At 47.0% G+C, this 21584-nt stretch overlaps 1 protein-coding gene across 1 annotated transcript in view; it reads right to left on the reverse strand.

Annotated features, from left to right (window-relative positions):
- The window catches only part of LOC138280199 (tol-Pal system protein TolA-like), a 689969-nt gene that overhangs the window by 595137 nt on the left and 73248 nt on the right, over positions 1 to 21584 (reverse strand). The window contains exons 8-9 of the mRNA XM_069219461.1: positions 10665 to 10698; positions 10306 to 10348 (exon numbers count right to left, since the gene is read on the reverse strand). Coding sequence (XP_069075562.1) covers positions 10306 to 10348; positions 10665 to 10698 — 77 coding nt within the window. The remainder of the gene's footprint in view (positions 1 to 10305; positions 10349 to 10664; positions 10699 to 21584) is intronic.

A 21584-nucleotide genomic window follows, 5' to 3' on the forward strand; every position in this document is an offset into this window, starting at 1 on the left:
TAGGGTTAGGATTGTGACCCCCTCCCCTTGGGAGGAGGCACAAAGAGGGTGTACCCACCCTCAGGGCTAGTAGCCATTGGCTACTAACCCCCCAGACCTAAACACGCCCTTAAATTTAGTATTTAAGGGCTACCCTGAACCCTAGAAAATTAGATTCCTGCAACTACAAGAAGAAGGACTGCCCAGCTGAAAACCCCTGCAGCGGAAGACCAGAAGACGACAACTGCCTTGGCTCCAGAAACTCACCGGCCTGTCTCCTGCCTTCCAAAGATCCTGCTCCAGCGACGCCTTCCAAAGGGACCAGCGACCTCGACATCCTCTGAGGACTGCCCCTGCTTCGAAAAGACAAGAAACTCCCGAGGACAGCGGACCTGCTCCAAGAAAGGCTGCGACTCTGTTTCCAGCAGCTTTAAAGAACCCTGCAAGCTCCCCGCAAGAAGCGTGAGACTTGCAACACTGCACCCGGCGACCCCGACTCGGCTGGTGGAGATCCGACACCTCAGGCGGGACCCCAGGACTACTCTGATACTGTGAGTACCAAAACCTGTCCCCCCTGAGTCCCCACAGCGCCGCCTGCAGAGGGAATCCCGAGGCTTCCCCTGACCGCGACTCTTTGAACCCAAAGTCCCGACGCCTGGGAAAGACCCTGCACCCGCAGCCCCCAGGACCTGAAGGACCGGACTTTCACTGGAGAAGTGACCCCCAGGAGTCCCACTCCCTTGCCCAAGTGGAGGTTTCCCCGAGGAAGCCCCCCCTTGCCTGCCTGCAGCGCTGAAGAGATCCGTTGATCTCTCATAGACTAACATTGCGAACCCGACGCTTGTTTCTACACTGCACCCGGCCGCCCCCGCGCTGCTGAGGGTGAAATTTCTGTGTGGGCTTGTGTCCCCCCCGGTGCCCTACAAAACCCCCCTGGTCTGCCCTCCGAAGACGCGGGTACTTACCTGCAAGCAGACCGGAACCGGGGCACCCCCTTCTCTCCATTCTAGCCTATGTGTTTTGGGCACCACTTTGGACTCTGCACCTGACCGGCCCTGAGCTGCTGGTGTGGTGACTTTGGGGTTGCTCTGAACCCCCAACGGTGGGCTACCTTGGACCAAGAACTAAGCCCTGTAAGTGTCTTACTTACCTGGTTAACCTAACAAATACTTACCTCCCCTAGGAACTGTGAAAATTGCACTAAGTGTCCACTTTTAAAACAGCTATTTGTGAATAACTTGAAAAGTATACATGCAATTTTGATGATTTGAAGTTCCTAAAGTACTTACCTGCAATACCTTTCGAATGAGATATTACATGTAGAATTTGAACCTGTGGTTCTTAAAATAAACTAAGAAAAGATATTTTTCTATATAAAAACCTATTGGCTGGATTTGTCTCTGAGTGTGTGTACCTCATTTATTATCTATGTGTATGTACAACAAATGCTTAACACTACTCCTTGGATAAGCCTACTGCTCGACCACACTACCACAAAATAGAGCATTAGTATTATCTCTTTTTGCCACTATCTTACCTCTAAGGGGAACCCTTGGACTCTGTGCATGCTATTCCTTACTTTGAAATAGCACATACAGAGCCAACCTCCTACAAGGGGTCAATGGAGTGCTTGCAGGTAACTTTAGGAGTTTCCTTACAAATGTATTTTCTGCAGTGGTCAGACAAGCCATATTTCTATGTCTCCACAATTCTGCACCAAGTAGGGCAGCTCCTTGTGCCTCAGCATGATAGACTACTGGGGCTGAAGAAACAGATCAAGAGCTGGTAATCTTATGGACCCTTATAAGAGCATTGTAACTATGCTCAACTGTTAGGGAAGACTTTAACTGGGGCTGCCATTTTTAGTTCACTGGTTACTTTGATCCCTAAATAGTCAAAGGATTTAATTCCCTCCAGTATTTCACTGCCCTTCCCTTATCCTGGTTTCCCTTTGTCAAAAAATCATGTATTTAGTCTTCCCTACATTCAGCTCTAAAATTACAGAAATTCATAAATTTATAGATGAAAACCTGGAGCCCCAATGGTGTTTTTTTTTATTAGTAAGGAGTCATAGGCGAAGAGTATAATAGGAACTTTTACATTATTCACTGTGGGAGTGTCGTTCTCACAGTCAAGGAGTTCCTTCACCACATTGTTCATGTAAAGAGTAAATAGTGTGGATGCAAGTACACACCCTTGATGTATGCCACATCTGATGCTGAACTTATCGGACTATTCTCCCACAGTTGCCCCATAGCACCCAAGCATAATTCTTCGGGTATAGCCTAATGATCAATACAAGCAGATTTAGGGGGGGGCCCAGATTCAACAGTACTTGCAACAATGTGTTGCATGGGGCAGAATCAAAAACTACTTTGAGATCTACAATGGCTACATAGGGCATTTGTTTTGCAAATAACACATATTTCCAATACAGGCCCACCAACCTGAAAACCTGATCTGTGGAGTTGGTATTGGGACGGAAACCTGCCTGTAAAAGGTTCAAAATGTTCTCATCTTCAGCAATTTGTCTAGTATGTCTAGCAACATTTTTCTGAAGGTTGTTGATGAGGCTTATTGGTCTACAGCTTAAGGGCCAACTGGCATCCCCTTTTTTGTAGATCGGAATGATCTCAGAACACCTCCATGTCTCAGGCATATCCTCTCCCTTAGAGATAGCGTTAAATAGTAGGCTTACATAGTTGCTCCAAAAGGGTATCTCAGACTTATAAAGGTCGCCTGGAATTTTACTCAGGACCAAGTGCTTTGGCACACTTCAGGGTATTAATTGCTCTGACTTATCAGCTAGGCTAAACACTACTGGGCCCATCTTACCCCTTACTTCCTGATCAGAGATAAACTCCCCAGTGCGTGCCCCATCCTTGTTGCGTTCACACTCAGAAGAGCTCTCCGGTCACAGAGTACTAAAATGGGAGACCCAAATATCAAGGTTTATATGATAGCGAAGATGGTTTGTGTAGGAAGTTGGCTCTGTATGTGCTATTTCAAAGTAAGGAATAGCATGCACAGAGTCCAAGGGTTCCCCTTAGAGGTAAGATAGTGGCAAAAAGAGATAATACTAATGCTCTATTTTGTGGTAGTGTGGTCGAGCAGTAGGCTTATCCAAGGAGTAGTGTTAAGCATTTGTTGTACATACACAAGACAATAAATGAGGTACACACACTCAGAGACAAATCCAGCCAATAGGTTTTTATATAGAAAAATATCTTTTCTTAGTTTATTTTAAGAACCACAGGTTCAAATTCTACATGTAATATCTCATTCGAAAGGTATTGCAGGTAAGTACTTTAGGAACTTCAAATCATCAAAATTGCATGTATACTTTTCAAGTTATTGACAAATAGCTGTTTTAAAAGTGGACACTTAGTGCAATTTTCACAGTTCCTGGGGGAGGTAAGTTTTTGTTAGTTTTACCAGGTAAGTAGGACACTTACAGGGTTCAGTTCTTGGTCCAAGGTAGCCCACCGTTGGGGGTTCAGGGCAACCCCAAAGTCACCACACCAGCAGCTCAGGGCCGGTCAGGTGCAGAGTTCAAAGTGGTGCCCAAAACACATAGGCTAGAATGGAGAGAAGGGGGTGCCCCGGTTCCGGTCTGCTTGCAGGTAAGTACCCGCGTCTTCGGAGGGCAGACCAGGGGGGTTTTGTAGGGCACCGGGGGGGGACACAAGTCCACACAGAAATTTCACCCTCAGCAGCGCGGGGGCGGCCGGGTGCAGTGTAGGAACAGGCGTCGGGTTCGCAATGTTAGTCTATGAGAGATCTCGGGATCTCTTCAGCGCTGCAGGCAGGCAAGGGGGGGATTCCTCGGGGAAACCTCCACTTGGGCAAGGGAGAGGGACTCCTGGGGGTCACTTCTCCAGTGAAAGTCCGGTCCTTCAGGTCCTGGGGGCTGCGGGTGCAGGGTCTCTCCCAGGCGTCGGGACTTTAGGTTCAAAGAGTCGCGGTCAGGGGAAGCCTCGGGATTCCCTCTGCAGGCGGCGCTGTGGGGGCTCAGGGGGGACAGGTTTTGGTACTCACAGTATCAGAGTAGTCCTGGGGTCCCTCCTGAGGTGTTGGATCGCCACCAGCCGAGTCGGGGTCGCCGGGTGCAGTGTTGCAAGTCTCACGCTTCTTGCGGGGAGCTTGCAGGGTTCTTTAAAGCTGCTGGAAACAAAGTTGCAGCTTTTCTTGGAGCAGGTCCGCTGTCCTCGGGAGTTTCTTGTCTTTTCGAAGCAGGGGCAGTCCTCAGAGGATGTCGAGGTCGCTGGTCCCTTTGGAAGGCGTCGCTGGAGCAGGATCTTTGGAAGGCAGGAGACAGGCCGGTGAGTTTCTGGAGCCAAGGCAGTTGTCGTCTTCTGGTCTTCCGCTGCAGGGGTTTTCAGCTGGGCAGTCCTTCTTCTTGTTGTTGCAGGAATCTAATTTTCTAGGGTTCAGGGTAGCCCTTAAATACTAAATTTAAGGGCGTGTTTAGGTCTGGGGGGTTAGTAGCCAATGGCTACTAGCCCTGAGGGTGGGTACACCCTCTTTGTGCCTCCTCCCAAGGGGAGGGGGTCACAATCCTAACCCTATTGGGGGAATCCTCCATCTGCAAGATGGAGGATTTCTAAAAGTCAGAGTCACCTCAGCTCAGGACACCTTAGGGGCTGTCCTGACTGGCCAGTGACTCCTCCTTGTAGCTTTCTTTGTTCCCTCCAGCCTTGCCGCCAAAAGTGGGGGCCGTGGCCGGAGGGGGCGGGCAACTCCACTAAGCTGGAGTGCCCTGCTGGGCTGTGACAAAGGGGTGAGCCTTTGAGGCTCACCGCCAGGTGTCACAGCTCCTGCCTGGGGGAGGTGTTAGCATCTCCACCCAGTGCAGGCTTTGTTACTGGCCTCAGAGTGACAAAGGCACTCTCCCCATGGGGCCAGCAACATGTCTCTGGTGTGGCAGGCTGCTGGAACTAGTCAGCCTACACAGACAGTCGGTTAAGTTTCAGGGGGCACCTCTAAGGTGCCCTCTGGGGTGTGTTTTGCAATAAAATGTACACTGGCATCAGTGTGCATTTATTGTGCTGAGAATTTTGATACCAAACTTCCCAGTTTTCAGTGTAGCCATTATGGTGCTGTGGAGTTCGTGTAAAACAGACTCCCAGACCATATACTCTTATGGCTACCCTGCACTTACAATGTCTAAGGTTTTGTTTAGACACTGTAGGGGCACAGTGCTCATGCACTGGTACCCTCACCTATGGTATAGTGCACCCTGCCTTAGGGCTGTAAGGCCTGCTAGAGGGGTGTCTTACCTATACTGCATAGGCAGTGAGAGGCTGGCATGGCACCCTGAGGGGAGTGCCATGTCGACTTACTCATTTTGTTCTCACTAGCACACACAGGCTTGTAAGCAGTGTGTCTGTGCTGAGTGAGGGGTCTCTAGGGTGGCATAAGACATGCTGCAGCCCTTAGAGACCTTCCTTGGCATCAGGGCCCTTGGTACTAGAAGTACCAGTTACAAGGGACTTATCTGAATGCCAGGGTGTGCCAATTGTGGATACAATGGTACTTTTTAGGTGAAGGAACACTGGTGCTGGGGCCTGGTTAGCAGGGTCCCAGCACTCTTCTCAGTCAAGTCAGCATCAGTATCAGGCAAAAAGTGGGGGGTAACTGCAACAGGGAGCCATTTCTTTACAGTTTGTATCATCCAACTCTGCTGTGGCTACCAGCTTCCAGAAAGTTTGTTCATCTTTCCTTTCCACTGATTTTAACATATCACACTAGATCAAGTCATCCCTCTCTTTGTTTAGCAATGCAGAGAACAATACTGTAGTCTCGCCTGGCTTCCATTACTCCCTCTCTACCTCCCACTTTTATGACCTTTCTAAGATGGGCTTTACAGACTGCGTTGAACCATCTAGTTGATTTGCCCCTTCCCGCAATTACCTATATAAAACAGTTCCTTCAGTTTTATGAATAACTGGTTATGCATATTTAGGATCGGATATCTGAGGGTTGACATCCATCATATCCAGAGAGAAGGAATACAAAAAGATCATAGATCTTTGAAAATATGTGCTGACTGGACATCACAGCAGGCCAGGAGAGAGAGAGCACCCATTACTGGCCACAATGGGCTTGGGAGCAGTCATCTCATAGCTGCTGGTTGCCTTCCTGACTAAATCCCCCGATAGCAATAAAAGCAAAGAACTATGGTCGATATCCAAGCGATTTTCAACTTTCATATCTCACATTTGGTAAAATATAATCATTAACACTACAGTGGTTACTCCCCCTCTTAAACGTTTTGGCCATCCCAGGATCGGAAGTTGTACGGCCGTTACAAGCTCTTAATCCCCTACTAACCATCAAGGACACTATACTTAAGGGCAGTAGATGATTGCTACAAATATTTTCCAGCTATGGGAGGAAAATTCCACAGTTCATCCTCTAAATCAGTAACCTCTTTCCGCAAGGGGAAGGCTCAAAAGTGCTATTAAAATCGCCTGCCAAGATAATCTTTACATCAGTATTAGTGTTTTCTAATGCCTCCTCTGGAAAAGATAGGGTTGGGGCATCTGTGCACCCTATTCCCAGTCATACACAGATATTTAAAAAAGCGATGCGTGCATCAGAGGGAAAGTAATAACCCCCAACATGTCACTGGAGTCCATCCGCACGATCCTACGGAGACTAGGTTCATCTTTCTTCCACAGAATCACCACACCCCCACTAGCCCTACAAAACTTCTGCGGTGGTTTAGCCTCTATGCTATAGGAGGTGAAACCATTGATGATTATTTTCCCTGGGGCCTAGGTCCTTTGGAACATACATATATCACAATTATCCATGTAAGATAGCCATTCAGCATCAATTAATGTATGTCTAACTCTGGCTAAAATCGATGACATCAGGGTAAGATGGCTTCTAGGGGTGACCTTTTCTCCACTTGGTTTATTTCCCAGGCTGGGGACAACCTGATATAATAGTGGCTTCGTCAACTCTCCCAACTAGGGGGAGGTGGGGGGTCTGACAGAGGCACTTTGTAAGGAGACCTCTAGTGACGCAAATGAATGGTTCGTATTAAAGACATCCCACCTCCCACGCCACCCCACTCCGTAATAGTCCTCAGGAGGTACTAGGACTCATGACAACTGTTAACTCATCATTGATAATTCAAGATCAGTCAATGGGGGATACATCGGAATAGAGTCCCTTCTCAGGCAAACCTTCAATGTTCCTCCACATCTGCTTTGGGCTAAGCAACCGTGAGTTGACCTCTGCGTCAGCCCGCCTATGTCAACAGTCAATCCACTTTATCAAGGTAAGAAGGCTCAAGGGGATAAGCACTTGGTCCGTAGTAGAGTGATTCCCATTGTGTACACACTAGAACACCCCCTTTGCATTTGTCCCCTGGCGCAATCTCCGGATGGAGCAGTTTCAAACCAATTGCTGTTGATTTGTTCTCCCCGAGATGTCAGGTATATAACTCAAAGCTCATAAGATTGTCAACTAGGGCATTAGATCTTATCTGCACTGTGAGGTAGTCCTTTGTTGCGAGTTCAGATGAGGATCTCTTCACATAGATGTCAGACCTTATTACAGACAAGCAGTTGCATTGATTCCAAAGCCAAAATATAACTTTATTGATCAAGGACTCAGTGTTCTCATAGGAGCCCTCTTAATTTGGACACCTGCCAGTTATAGCCAAAGGGGAAAACCTATTTGAACAATATATCATGTTATTAATTGTTACTGTTGGAGAAAGGGGACAACTTGGCGGGCCGTGTCAGCATTCGGAGCTTCAGCTACTTCAATCTGATCACAAGGGTTATTGACACTAGGCAGTGATGGGACAACAGCACCAGCTTGAACGAGCCATTGCAGTGTTCCTTGATTTAATAAAAATGTCAGGGACCTTACTTCGTGCTCCATTCCTTTTGGTCAATTTACCATTCAACAGTAATACCACCTTCCCAATAAGGTTGTCAATATCCAACAGCGTGCTTACATCAGCATCCAAGGATGGCCCCTAGGTTTTAAAGTCATATTGGCTTTTTTTGGTTTCTTGGCGCTGCTTACTGATGGCTATGTCCCGTGCCTGGCGCTTGCCCATGTTTATCCCCCCACACTCTTGTGGCTATCCTGTTGCACTATTTACTCACTGACCGCCCGTTCGACCGCCTCACACCCAGAGGGTTGAAAGAGGGTTGGCCTAGCCCAGCCGGGTCCTGTCACAAACCTCACTGCGGGTGTGTGCCAGCTGTATTTAGCATCTCCTGATGCTCGTCTGCAGCGCGAGTCTACAAAGAGAGATATTCATTCTAGAATTCATTAACAAGAATACGTCCAGATACACCTCTCATGTACAGGCTACGTTTGGTGTCTTGCAGGCCGACAGGTTACATCCCTGTGGGGCCATAACTGCAATGCTATCCAATCCCAATATGTTGATTCTAAAATATGTCTTTTATAATTCTTGAAAAACATGGAGGTTAAATTGATAACGAAGGTCCTGGCAAATCTGGTTGATTTTGGTGAACCAGAGATCAAAATGGCTTTATGCAAAGGAGGTGGACAAGACACTGCATGAGGTAGTAGTGCGAAGGACTGAAGTAACTATACCAAGGACCCCCCATTACTGTCCACCCTAAGTCACTTAAGTATTTTGGTAGGCAGATCTCCCGAGACCAACATACATGCTGGAATCTCAATCAAGAACAGAAAATGCTAAAAATTTGAAGCACACATAGCCACAAGGAATAGACTTCTGAATGGGAAGGGGAGAGTTTTTTTTAAATGGCAGCATTCCCACAATTACTATACACACTACAAAACTAACCATACAGGAACCCTACCGCTCCTCAATTTCTTCTCTGCACTGCAGCCTTCCCTTAAATATTTTTAGTGTGTAAGTCCCCCCCTCCCATAATCTTTTTCGGGGTCATGCATAAGAAATGTTTGCAGTCACCCTAACAAGCATGGCTGGGAACAGTTGATCTGAGAATGTACTACAGAGTTGCTCAGCTCTTCCCCATCAATGACTGGCTGGTTAGAGGCAGGGATGACTCTGCCATTAGAGTGGTAATTGGCCCGGACACACCACCATAATCGTAATGTAGGTAGGGCATTAAAATGAATTGGTTTGTACAATAGTCTGATGCAGGACAGCCCACTTTGAGAGGAAACCTGGCTTGGAGGTTTGTCTAAGTTTGGTGGCTGTAGCACGAGGGATAGGACTGCAAAATACAAGGTCAAGGATGTGAGGGTGTTGAACCATCTGGGAATCGTTGAGGCGTTGTAGGGGGGGTTCTTAACCTACACATCACAACATTTCCACTACTTGCAGTTAGGAAGGCACTAAAAAGATACGACACGCTTAACCTAGTGCTGGAGGCTAAACTTTTAGTAGGAAGACCAGAAGCCGAGCGTATCTCCAGTCTATATAATGCACTAATAATACATTTTCCGAATTCCTCCAGCACCTAGGTAAGAATGGGAGCCGGATGTAGGGACACTTGAGGATGAAGACTGGATGGAGGCAAAGATGGCATCTAGACAGCCATATCAGCAAGGCCATGCCTCATCTAATTTAAAATAATATCAAAGGGTTTCCCACATGCCAATGATGTTCTTGAAAATGGGGACCGAGCTAGATACAAAAGGTTTGAAATGTGCTACAAGCAGAGGAACATTCCTACACAAGTTATATTGGAGTGTCCAGTTACAAAATCATATTGGTCTGGAGTATTTATAACTCTTGAGGCTGTGATGTGCATCCCTAGTGAAAAAAATAAAAAATTATCAATCCTTAACATACTGAAGCAAAGGGACACCAACAAGGGCGAGAGCATGCTGGTTAGAATATGTTTAGTGGTGCCTAAGAGGGATAGTGCCCTTCACTCCTCTATTTCAGAATGGTCAAGGGGCATGGACTGTTGTGCTTTGGCTAAGGAGTCTGTGTATAAGTCAGGGGTTGTCCTCACAAACCTCTTAAGATTTGGGTGCATGCTGGAACCATTCTGGCACCGTGACATTGGCAGCCAAGGCTACTGATGAGGTTGTGTGGGACCTGTAAGAGGCCAGGGGTCAAGAAGACAACAAATAACATGGTTATTTGATGTATGACTAACTTCACTTGCTCCGAGGGTGGAAATTCAGTCAAGAGGGCTGCACTGAGTTTCTTCATTTTTCTGCTGGCCTGCTATGTAAACATGATGGATAAGGTGTGTCTTATTAACAAATGTTAATTAATACATCTTTAAAAAAAAAAATACAAACAAAATAAATAAGAAAAATAACCGAATAAAATAAATAAATAAATAAATAAATAACTGACATGACAAGCCAAGCTTTTACCTTTGTTTTCTCTTTAATGACTCCGGAAATTCATGAGGAAAAGCTAGAACATTATCGTGATAAGAAATAAGAATTACATTTATATATTAGATGGAGGTTCAAAATCAATCTCTTCAGTGCAACAATGCAGAGTAGCAGAATATTAAAAAACAATGTAAACAGAATAAAGATATCAAGGACAGAGTGTTTAAGAAAACTAACTGGATGAGCCTCTTACCAAGTAAAGGCTACAGTTTAAAACGTGCTTCAAATTATGTAGAATATACTAGTACTACAGTGATTCTTTTAAAAGTCAAAAGGGGAAGTGATAACATTAATTTCAATAATAATAAAGCACAGGCTAAAATGTTAACACTTACTATCTTCTGGATCACCTTTCAAAAGTGGTTCAACCTAAAAGTGATAAAACACAGTTAGAACACAGTGAAATGCCATTGGACATGAAAGTTGAAGTTTAGTGTTGATTCTGAAGATGACAGCCACAAACCTACACCCGCACACCCCCTAAGAAAGAAAGGAAAAGCCCAAAACAGCAACAATTACTTGCCAAACTCAAAATGACTGTACACCTCAATTTTAATCGAACTCTGCACCACTCTAGTGCATAGAGTCCACTGCTGAGAAGATTTCTTGAGCTTGACATCCTGAGGCCGTTTCAAAATTAGCACATTCCAAAACTAAATAAAAACGTGGGGCCTCATTAAAAGCATGCAGCAAATAAAATCCTACAGTGGCCTTTTAAAGTTCTGAAGACATTTCAGGATTTTACCACACCCCAAAACAGCAGAATGTCTCAAAGGAATAAATGGACAATCCAGGTAAGTTATACATATCGGTTACAGGAAATTCACTTGCAGGGAGATGGGTGTACACTCTGCCCATATTTACTAAACTGCAAGCAAACCTGGTATTATGACTTTTTGACTCCGTACCCATGAAATCCTACATTTGCACTAAGACCGAAATTGACCATGAGACCAAGAGCCTGGCTCTGATGTTAAGTAGGGAACTCCAAAAGCTTACCCGTTTACTGACAAGACTATCTACAGTGTTCGGTTGTGGCAGCATACCCTTCTATAGACCACAGTTGCTTGTCAGGACTATTTCCCTGTGCAAGAATGAGTGCAATGCCTCCCTAGCATTTCTTGCCCAGACTGTGCTCAGATCCCGGTGTACAGTGAGTGCTTTTTGTGCAAAGAGTGTCTGTTACTGGGTCTGCAAGTTTGAGTGTGCAGGTTACAGATATAGGAATCCACTCTGCATCGTCCTTGGTGTTAACACGGCACAAGCTGGAGGCGTGGATACTGCCTACCCACACAGTGGAAGTACACAAGGTGTGGACGAATGGCGGCAGTGACCTATGTAGCAGGAGAATGACGATTAGTCCTTCCAAAGTAGTGACAATTAGTTGATGGTGGGTGTAGGAAGTTGGCCCTGTATACACTATTTCAAAATAAGGAATAGTATGCACAGAGTCCAAGGGTTCCCCTTAGAGGTAAGATAGTGGCAAAATGAAAATGTCACTTACCCAGTGTACATCTGTTCGTGGCATCAGTCGCTGTAGATTCGCATGTTTTGCATAGCTCGCCATCTGGTGTTGGGTCGGAGTGTTACAAGTTGTTTTTCTTCGAAGAAGTCTTTCGAGTCACGGGACCGAGTGACTCCTCCTTTTGTCTCCATTGCGCATGGGCGTCGACTCCATCTTCGATTGTTTTTCCCCGCAGAGGGTGAGGTAGGAGTTGTATTGTAGTAATAGTGGCCATGCAATGGAGTGACTAAGTATGTACCCATTTACGGTTAAAATAATATATATACAAATAGTTGAAGGTACCTTCCGAACTGCTACAGGCTCCCGGGGAGGCGGGTGGGCACATGCGAATCTACAGCGACTGATGCCACGAACAGATGTACACTGGGTGTAGGAAGTTGGCTCTGTATGTGCTATTTCAAAGTAAGGAATAGCATGCACAGAGTCCAAGGGTTCCCCTTAGAGGTAAAATAGTGGTAAAAAGAGATAATACTAGTGCTCTATTTTGTGGTAGTGTGGTCGAGCAGTAGGCTTATCCAAGGAGTAGTGTTAAGCATTTGTTGTACATACACATAGGCAATAAATGAGGTACACACACTCAGAGACAAATCCAGCCAATAGGTTTTGTTATAGAAAAATATCTTTTCTTAGTTTATTTTAAGAACCACAGGTTCACATTTTACATGTAATAGATCTTTTGAAAGGTATTGCAGGTAAGTACTCTAGGAACTTTGAATCATTACTTTAGCATGTATACTTTTTACATAAAACACAATAAGCTGTTTTAAAAGTGGACACTTAGTGCAATTTTCACAGTTCCTGGGGGAGGTAAGTTATTGTTAGTTTTCACAGGTAAGTAAGTCACTTACAGGTTTGAGTTTTTGGTCCAAGGTAGCCCACTGTTGGGGGTTCAGAGCAACCCCAAAGTTATCACACCAGCAGCTCAGGGCCGGTCAGGTGCAAAGGTCAAAGAGGTGCCCAAAACACATAGGCTATAATGGAGTGAAGGGGGTGCCCCGGTTCCAGTCTGCCAGCAGGTAAGTACCCGCGTCTTCGGAGGGCAGACCAAGGGGGTTTTGTAGGGCACCGGGGGGGGACACAAAGTAGCACAGAAAGTACACCCTCAGCAGCGCGGGGGCGGCCGGGTGCAGTGTGCAAACACGCGTCGGGTTTCCTTCAGTTTTCAATGGGAGACCAAGGGGTCTCTTCAGCGATGCAGGCAGGCAAGGGGGGGTGTCCTTGGGGTAGCCACCACCTGCGCAAGGGAGAGGGCCTCCTGGGGGTCACTCCTGCACAGAAGTTCCGTTTCTTTAGGGGCTGGGGGCTGCGGGTGCAGGGTCTTTTCCAGCCGTCGGGAAATGGAGTTCAGACAGTCGCGGTCAGGGGGAGCCTGGGGATTCCCTCTGCAGGCGTCGCTGTGGGGGCTCAGGGGGGACAACTTTGGTTACTCACAGTCGTAGAGTCGCCGGAGGGTCCTCCCTGAGTTGGTTGTTCTCCACCAGTCGAGTCGGGGTCGCCGGGTGCAGTGTTGCAAGTCTCACGCTTCTTGCGGGGAGTTGCAGGGGTCTTTAAATCTGCTCCTTGTAACAAAGTTGCAGTTCTTTTGGAGCAGTGCCGCTGTCCTCGGGAGTTTCGTGTCTTTTTCGAAGCAGGGCAGTCCTCGGAGGATTCAGAGGTCGCTGGTCCCTTGGAAAGCGTCGCTGGAGCAGGGTTCTTTGGAAGGCAGGAGACAGGCCGGTAAGTCTGGGGCCAAGGCAGTTGGTGTCTTATGTTCTTCCTCTGCAGGGGTTTGTCAGCTCGGCAGTCCTACTTCTTGTAGTTGCAGGAATCTAGTTTCTCTAGGTTCAGGGGAGCCCTTAAATACTAAATTTAAGGGCGTGTTTAGGTCTGGGGGGTTAGTAGCCAATGGCTACTAGCCCTGAGGGTGGGTACACCCTCTTTGTGCCTCCTCCCAAGGGGAGGGGTCACATCCCTAATCCTATTGGGGGAATCCTCCATCTGCAAGATGGAGGATTCCTAAAAGTTAGAGTCACTTCAGCTCAGGACACCTTAGGGGCTGTCCTGACTGGCCAGTGACTCCTCCTTGTTGTTCTCATTATCTCTCCTGGACTTGCCGCCAAAAGTGGGGGCTGGGTCCAGGAGGCGGGCATCTCCACTAGCGGGAGTGCCCTGGGGCATTGTAACACGAAGCTTGAGCCTTTGAAGCTCACTGCTAGGTGTTACAGTTCCTGCAGGGGGGAGGTGTGAAGAACCTCCACCCAGAGCAGGCTTTGTTTCGGTCCTCAGAGAGCACAAAGGCTCTCACCGCATGAGGTCAGACACTCGTCTCTCAGCAGCAGGCTGGCACAGACCAGTCCGTCCTGCACTGAACAATTGGGTAAAATACAGGGGGTATCTCTAATATGCCCTCTGTGTGCATTTTTTAATAAATCCAACACTGGCATCAGTGTGGGTTTATTATTCTGAGAAGTTTGATACTAAACTTCCCAGTATTCAGTGTAGCCATTATGGAGCTGTGGAGTTCGTTTTTGACAGACTCACAGCCCATATACTCTTATGGCTACCCTGCACTTACAATGTCTAAGGTTTTGCTTAGACACTGTAGGGGCATAGTGCTCATGCACATATGCCCTCACCTGTGGTATAGTGCACCCTGCCTTAGGGCTGTAAGGCCTACTAGAGGGGTGACTTACCTATGCCACAGGCAGTGGGAGGTTGGCATGGCACCCTGAGGGGAGTGCCATGTCGACTTAGTCATTTTCTCCCCATCAGCACACACAAGCTGGCAAGCAGTGTGTCTGTGCTGAGTGAGGGGTCCCTAGGGTGGCATAAGACATGCTGCAGCCCTTAGAGACCTTCCCTGGCATCAGGGCCCTTGGTACCAGGGGTACCAGTTACAAGGGACTTACCTAGGTGCCAGGGTTGTGCCAATTGTGGAAACAATGATACATTTTAGGTGAAAGAACACTGGTGCTGGGGCCTGGTTAGCAGGGTCCCAGCACACTTCTCAGTCAAGTCAGCATCAGTATCATGCAAAAAGTGGGGGGTAACTGCAACAGGGAGCCATTTCTTTACACTGGGTAAGTGACATTTTCAGTTCGATGGCATCTGTCCCTGTAGATACGCATGTTTTGCATAGACTAGTAAGCAGTTATCTCCCCAAAGCGGTGGCTCAGCCTGTAGGAGTGGTAGTAGTCTGAAACAATGTTCTTAATACGGCTTGACCTACTGTGGCTTGTTGTGCAGATAACACGTCTACACAGTAGTGCTTGGTGAATGTGTGAGGCGTAGACCATGTGGCTGCCTTACATATTTCTTGCATTGGGATGTTTCCTAGAAAGGCCATGGTAACACCTTTCTTTCTGGTTGTGTGCCCTTGGTGTAATGGGCAGTTGTCGTTTAGCTTTAAGGTAGCAGATTTGGATGCATTTAACTATCCATCTGGCTATACCTTGTTTTGATATTGGGTTTCCTGCATGAGGTTTTTGGAATGCAATAAATAGCTGTTTAGTTTTCCTGATGCTCTTTGTTCTGTCAATGTAATACATTAATGCTCTTTTGACATCTAAAGTATGTAGTGCCCTCTCAGCTACGGAATCTGGCTGTGGGAAGAACACTGGAAGTTCCACTGTTTGATTTAGATGGAACGGTGAAATAACTTTTGGTAGAAATTTAGGAGTAGTCCTTAGGACGACCTTATTTTTGTGTAGTTGTATAAAAGGTTCTTGTATTGTAAACGCCTGAATCTCGCTTACTCTTCTTAGAGAGGTAATGGCGATGAGAAATGCAACCTTCCATGTTAGGAACTGTATTTCGCAGGAGTGCATGGGTTCAAAAGGTGGACCCATAAGTCTAGTTAAGACAACATTTAGGTTCCATGAAGGAACAGGTGGTGTTCTTGGTGGAATAATTCTTTTAAGGCCCTCAATGAATGCTTTAATGCCTGGTATCCTATATAGGGAAGTTGAATAGGTAGGCTGCAGGTATGCAGATATTGCTGCAAGGTGTATTTTAATGGAAGAGAAAGCTAGGTTAGATTTTTGTAAGTGAAGCAAGTAACCCACTACATGTTTTGGGGTTGCGTGTAATGGTTGGATTTGATTAATATGGCAGTAGCAAACAAACCTCTTCCATTTACTGGCATAGCAGTGCCTGGTGGATGGCCTTCTGGCTTGCTTTATGACTTCCATACATTCTTGGGTAAGTTGTAAGTGTCCGAATTCTAGGATTTCAGGAGCCAGATTGCTAGATTCAGCGATGCTGGATCTGGGTGTCTGATCGTTTGGTTGTGTTGTGTTAACAGATCCGGCCTGTTGGGCAGTTTGATGTGGGGTACTACTGATAGGTCTAGCAGCGTTGTGTACCAGGGTTGCCTAGCCCAAGTTGGTGCTATTAATATGAGTTTGAGTTTGTTTTGACTGAGTTTGTTTACCAGATAAGGAAGGAGAGGGAGAGGAGGAAAAGCGTAGGCAAATATCCCTGACCAGTTGATCCATAGGTGTAAAGAAATGGCTCCCTGTTGCAGTTACCCCCCACTTTTTGACTGATACTGATGCTGACTTGACTGAGAAGTGTGCTGGGACCCTGCGAACCAGGCCCCAGCACCAGTGTTCTTTCACCTAAAATGTACCATTGTTTCCACAATTGGCACAACCCTGGCACCTAGGTAAGTCCCTTGTAACTGGTACCCCTGGTACCAAGGGCCCTGATGCCAGGGAAGGTCTCTAAGGGCTGCAGCATGTCTTATGCCACCCTAGGGACCCCTCACTCAGCACAGACACACTGCTTGCCAGCTTGTGTGTGCTGATGGGGAGAAAATGACTAAGTCGACATGGCACTCCCCTCAGGGTGCCATGCCAACCTCCCACTGCCTGTGGCATAGGTAAGTCACCCCTCTAGTAGGCCTTACAGCCCTAAGGCAGGGTGCACTATACCACAGGTGAGGGCATATGTGCATGAGCACTATGCCCCTACAGTGTCTAAGCAAAACCTTAGACATTGTAAGTGCAGGGTAGCCATAAGAGTATATGGGCTGTGAGTCTGTCAAAAACGAACTCCACAGCTCCATAATGGCTACACTGAATACTGGGAAGTTTAGTATCAAACTTCTCAGAATAATAAACCCACACTGATGCCAGTGTTGGATTTATTAAAAAATGCACACAGAGGGCATCTTAGAGATACCCCCTGTATTTTACCCAATTGTTCAGTGCAGGACTGACTGGTCTGTGCCAGCCTGCTGCTGAGAGACGAGTGTCTGACCTCTTGCGGTGAGAGGCTTTGTGCTCTCTGAGGACAGAAACAAAGCCTGCTCTGGGTGGAGGTGCTTCACACCTCCCCCCTGCAGGAACTGTAACACCTAGCAGTGAGCTTCAAAGGCTCAAGCTTCGTGTTACAATGCCCCAGGGCACTCCAGCTAGTGGAGATGCCCGCCTCCTGGACCCAGCCCCCACTTTTGGCGGCAAGTCCAGGAGAGATTATGAGAACAAGGAGGAGTCACTGGCCAGTCAGGACAGCCCCTAAGGTGTCCTGAGCTGAAGATACTCTAACTTTTAGAAATCCTCCATCTTGCAGATGGAGGATTCCCCCAATAGGATTAGGGATGTGACCCCCTCCCCTTGGGAGGAGGCACAAAGAGGGTGTACCCACCCTCAGGGCTAGTAGCCATTGGCTACTAACCCCCCAGACCTAAATACGCCCTTAAATTTAGTATTTAAGGGCTCCCCTGAACCTAGAAAAACAGATTCCTGCAACTAACAAGAAGAAGAGGACTGCTGAGCTGAAAACCCCCTGCAGAGGAAGAACAGAAGACACCAACTGCTTTGGCCCCAGACTTACCGGCCTGTCTCCTGCCTTCCAAAGAAACCTGCTCCAGCGACGCTTTCCAAGGGACCAGCGACCTCTGAATCCTCTGAGGACTGCCCTGCTTCAAGAAAGACAAGAAACTCCCGAGGACAGCGGCACTGCTCCACAAGAACTGCAACTTTGTTTCAAGGAGCAGATTTAAAGACCCCTGCAACTCCCCGCAAGAAGCGTGAGACTTGCAACACTGCACCCAGCGACCCCGACTCGACTGGTGGAGAACAACCAACTCAGGGAGGACCCTCCGGCGACTCTACGACTGTGAGTAACCAAAGTTGTCCCCCCTGAGCCCCCACAGCGACGCCTGCAGAGGGAATCCCCAGGCTCCCCCTGACCGCGACTGTCTGAACTCCATTTCCCGACGGCTGGGAAAGACCCTGCACCCGCAGCCCCCAGCCCCTAAAGAAACGGAACTTCTGTGCAGGAGTGACCCTCAGGAGGCCCTCTTCCTTGCCTAGGTGGTGGCTACCCCGAGGAGCCCCCCCCTTGCCTGCCTGCATCGCTGAAGAGACCCCTTGGTCTCCCATTGAAACCTGAAGGAAACCCGACGCGTGTTTGCACACTGCACCCGGCCGCCCCGCGCTGCTGAGGGTGTACTTTCTGTGCTACTTTGTGTCCCCCCCGGTGCCCTACAAAACCCCCCTGGTCTGCCCTCCGAAGACGCGGGTACTTACCTGCTGGCAGACTGGAACCGGGGCACCCCCCTTCTCTCCCTTGAAGCCTATGTGTTTTGGGCACCTCTTTGACCTTTGCACCTGACCGGCCCTGAGCTGCTGGTGTGATAACTTTGGGGTTGCTCTGAACCCCCAACGGTGGGCTACCTTGGACCAAAAACTGAAACCTGTAAGTGACCTACTTACCTGTGAAAACTAACAATAACTTACCTCCCCCAGGAACTGTGAAAATTGCACTGTGTCCACTTTTAAAACAGCTTATTGTGTTTTATGTAAAAAGTATACATGCTAAAGTAATGATTCAAAGTTCCTAGAGTACTTACCTGCAATACCTTTCAAATGAGCTATTACATGTAAAATTTGAACCAGTGGTTCTTAAAATAAACTAAGAAAATATATTTTTCTATAACAAAACCTATTGGCTGGATTTGTCTCGGAGTGTGTGTACCTCATTTATTGTCTATGGGTATGTACAACAAATGCTTAACACTACTCCTTGGATAAGCCTACTGCTCGACCACACTACCACAAAATAGAGCATTAGTATTATCTCTTTTTACCACTATTTTACCTCTAAGGGGAACCCTTGGACTCTGTGCATGCTATTCCTTACTTTGAAATAGCACATACAGAGCCAACTTCCTACAATAGGGCATTGCCGTGGGACTGCCTGTGTGGGTATCTGAATGCGAAGTTTTGGCATTTTGCGTTCTCTTTTGTCGCAAACAAGTCTATTTGAGGTGTTCCCCAGAGCGTGAAGTAAGTGTTCAGAATTTGGGGGTGAATTTCCCATTTGTGGACCTGTTGGTGATCTCGAGAGAGATTGTCTGCGAGTTGATTCTGAATTCCTGGGATAAATTGTGCTATTAGGCGTATTTGGTTGTGAATTGCCCAACGCCATATCTTTTGTGCCAGCAGGCTCAATTGCGTTGAGTGCGTCCCCCCTTGTTTAGATAATACATTGTTGTCATGTTGTCTGTTTTGACGAGAATGTATTTGTGAACTATTATTGGTTGAAAAGCCTTTAGTGCTTGAAAAACTGCTAGCAGTTCTAGGTGATTTATATGCAGTTTTGTTTGATGTACGTTCCATTGTCCTTGTATGCTGTGTTTATCGAGGTGTGCTCCCCACCCTGTCATGGAAGCATCTGTTATTACGTATTGTGGCACTGGGTCTTGGAAAGGCCGCCCTTTGTTTAAATTTATATTGTTCCACCATAGAAGCGAGAGGTAAGTTTGGCGGTCTATTAACACCAGATCTGTAAGGTGACCCTGTGCTTGTGACCACTGTGATGCTAGGCACTGTTGTAAGGGCCTCATGTACAGTCTTGCGTTTGGGACAATGGCTATGCATGAAGACATCATGCCTAGGAGTTGTAATATCATCTTTGCTTGTATCTTTTGTGTTGGATACATGCGTTGTATGATGTTGTTGAAATTTTGAATTCTTTGTGGACTTGGAGTGTCTACTCCTATTGTTGTGTTTATTATGGCTCCTAGGTATTGTTGTACCTTGCGCGGCAGAATGTTGGATTTTGCAAAGTTGACTGTGAACCCTAGTTTGTAGAGGGTTTGTATGATTTGATTTGTGTGGTGTGAGCACGTTATTAACGAATGGGTCTTGATTAGCCAGTCGTCTAGATACGGGAATACATGTATTTGCTGCCTTCTGATGTGTGCAGCGACTACTGCTAGACATTTGGTAAAGACTCTTGGTGCGGTTGTTAAACCGAAAGGCAGTACCTTGAATTGGTAGTGTATTCCTTTGAATACAAACCTTAGGTATTTCCTGTGCGATGGATGTATTGGTATATGGAAATACGCGTCCTTGAGGTCTAATGTTGTCATGTAGTCGTGTAGTTTCCGCAATGGTAACACTTCTTGTAGTGTGACCATGTGAAAGTGGTCTGATTTTATGTATGTGTTTAGTATTCTTAGGTCTAGGATTGGTCTTAGCGTTTTGTCCTTCTTTGGTATTAAGAAGTACAGTGAATAAACTCCTGTGTTTATTTGTGTGTTTGGTACTAACTCGATTGCGTTCTTTTGCAATAGTGCTTGAACTTCTATCTCCAGGAGCACGGAATGATGTTTTGATAAATTTTGTGCTCTTGGTGGTATGTTTGGAGGGAATTGTAGAAATTCTATGCAATAACCATTTTGGATAATTGCTAGAACCCAAGTGTCTGTAGTGATTTCCTCCCATGCTTTGTAATAATGACCTATTCTTCCCCCCACTGGTGTTGTGTGGAGGGGGTGAGTGACATGTGAGTCACTGCTTAGTTGTAGGGGTTTTGGGGCTTTGAAATTTTCCCCTATTCCTAGGGAATTGCCCTCCTCTATATTGGCCCGAAAGCCTCCCCTGTACTGTCCCTGGTAACTGGATGGTGTTGCCTGTGAGGTGCTGGCTTGTGTGGCCTGACCCCGAAACCCCCCTCTAAAGGGTGTTTTGCGGAAGGTGCTGTAATTTCCTCTGCTCTGCGGGGAGTAGAGTGCGCCCATGGCTTTAGCAGTGTCCGTGTCCTTTTTAAGTTTCTCAATCGCCGTGTCCACTTCTGGACCGAACAGTTCTTTTTCGTTGAATGGCATATTGAGAACTGCCTGCTGAATCTCTGGTTTAAACCCAGACGTTCGTAGCCATGCATGCCTTCTGATGGTCACAGATGTATTTATTGTTCTTGCAGCTGTGTCTGCTGCGTCCATGGAGGAGCGTATCTGGTTGTTTGAAATGTTCTGTCCTTCCTCAACCACTTGCTTTGCCCTCTTTTGTAGGTCTTTGGGTAGATGTTCAATGAGATGTTGCATCTCATCCCAATGGGCTCTGTCATAGCGCGCAAGTAGTGCCTGTGAGTTATCGATGCGCCACTGGTTTGCAGCTTGTGCTGCGACTCTCTTTCCAGCTGCATCGAACTAGCGGCTTTCCTTATCTGGGGGTGGTGCATCCCCAGATGTGTGGGAGTTGGCCCTTTTCCTAGCTGCTCCTACAACGACAGAATCTGGTGGCAGCTGTGAAGTTATGAAAGTAGGGTCTGTAGGAGGCGAATTATACTTTTTTTCCACCCTTGGTGTGATTGCCCTACTTTTGACCGGCTCCTTAAAGATGTCTTTTGCGTGCCGAAGCATACCAGGGAGCATAGGCAGGCTTTGGTAGGAGCTGTGGGTGGCGGAGAGGGTGTTGAATAGAAAGTCATCCTCGACTTGTTCTGAGTGGAGGCTTAC

Source organism: Pleurodeles waltl, chromosome 2_2 (genome assembly GCF_031143425.1).
Source record: "Pleurodeles waltl isolate 20211129_DDA chromosome 2_2, aPleWal1.hap1.20221129, whole genome shotgun sequence".
Lineage (NCBI taxonomy): Eukaryota > Metazoa > Chordata > Amphibia > Caudata > Salamandridae > Pleurodeles > Pleurodeles waltl.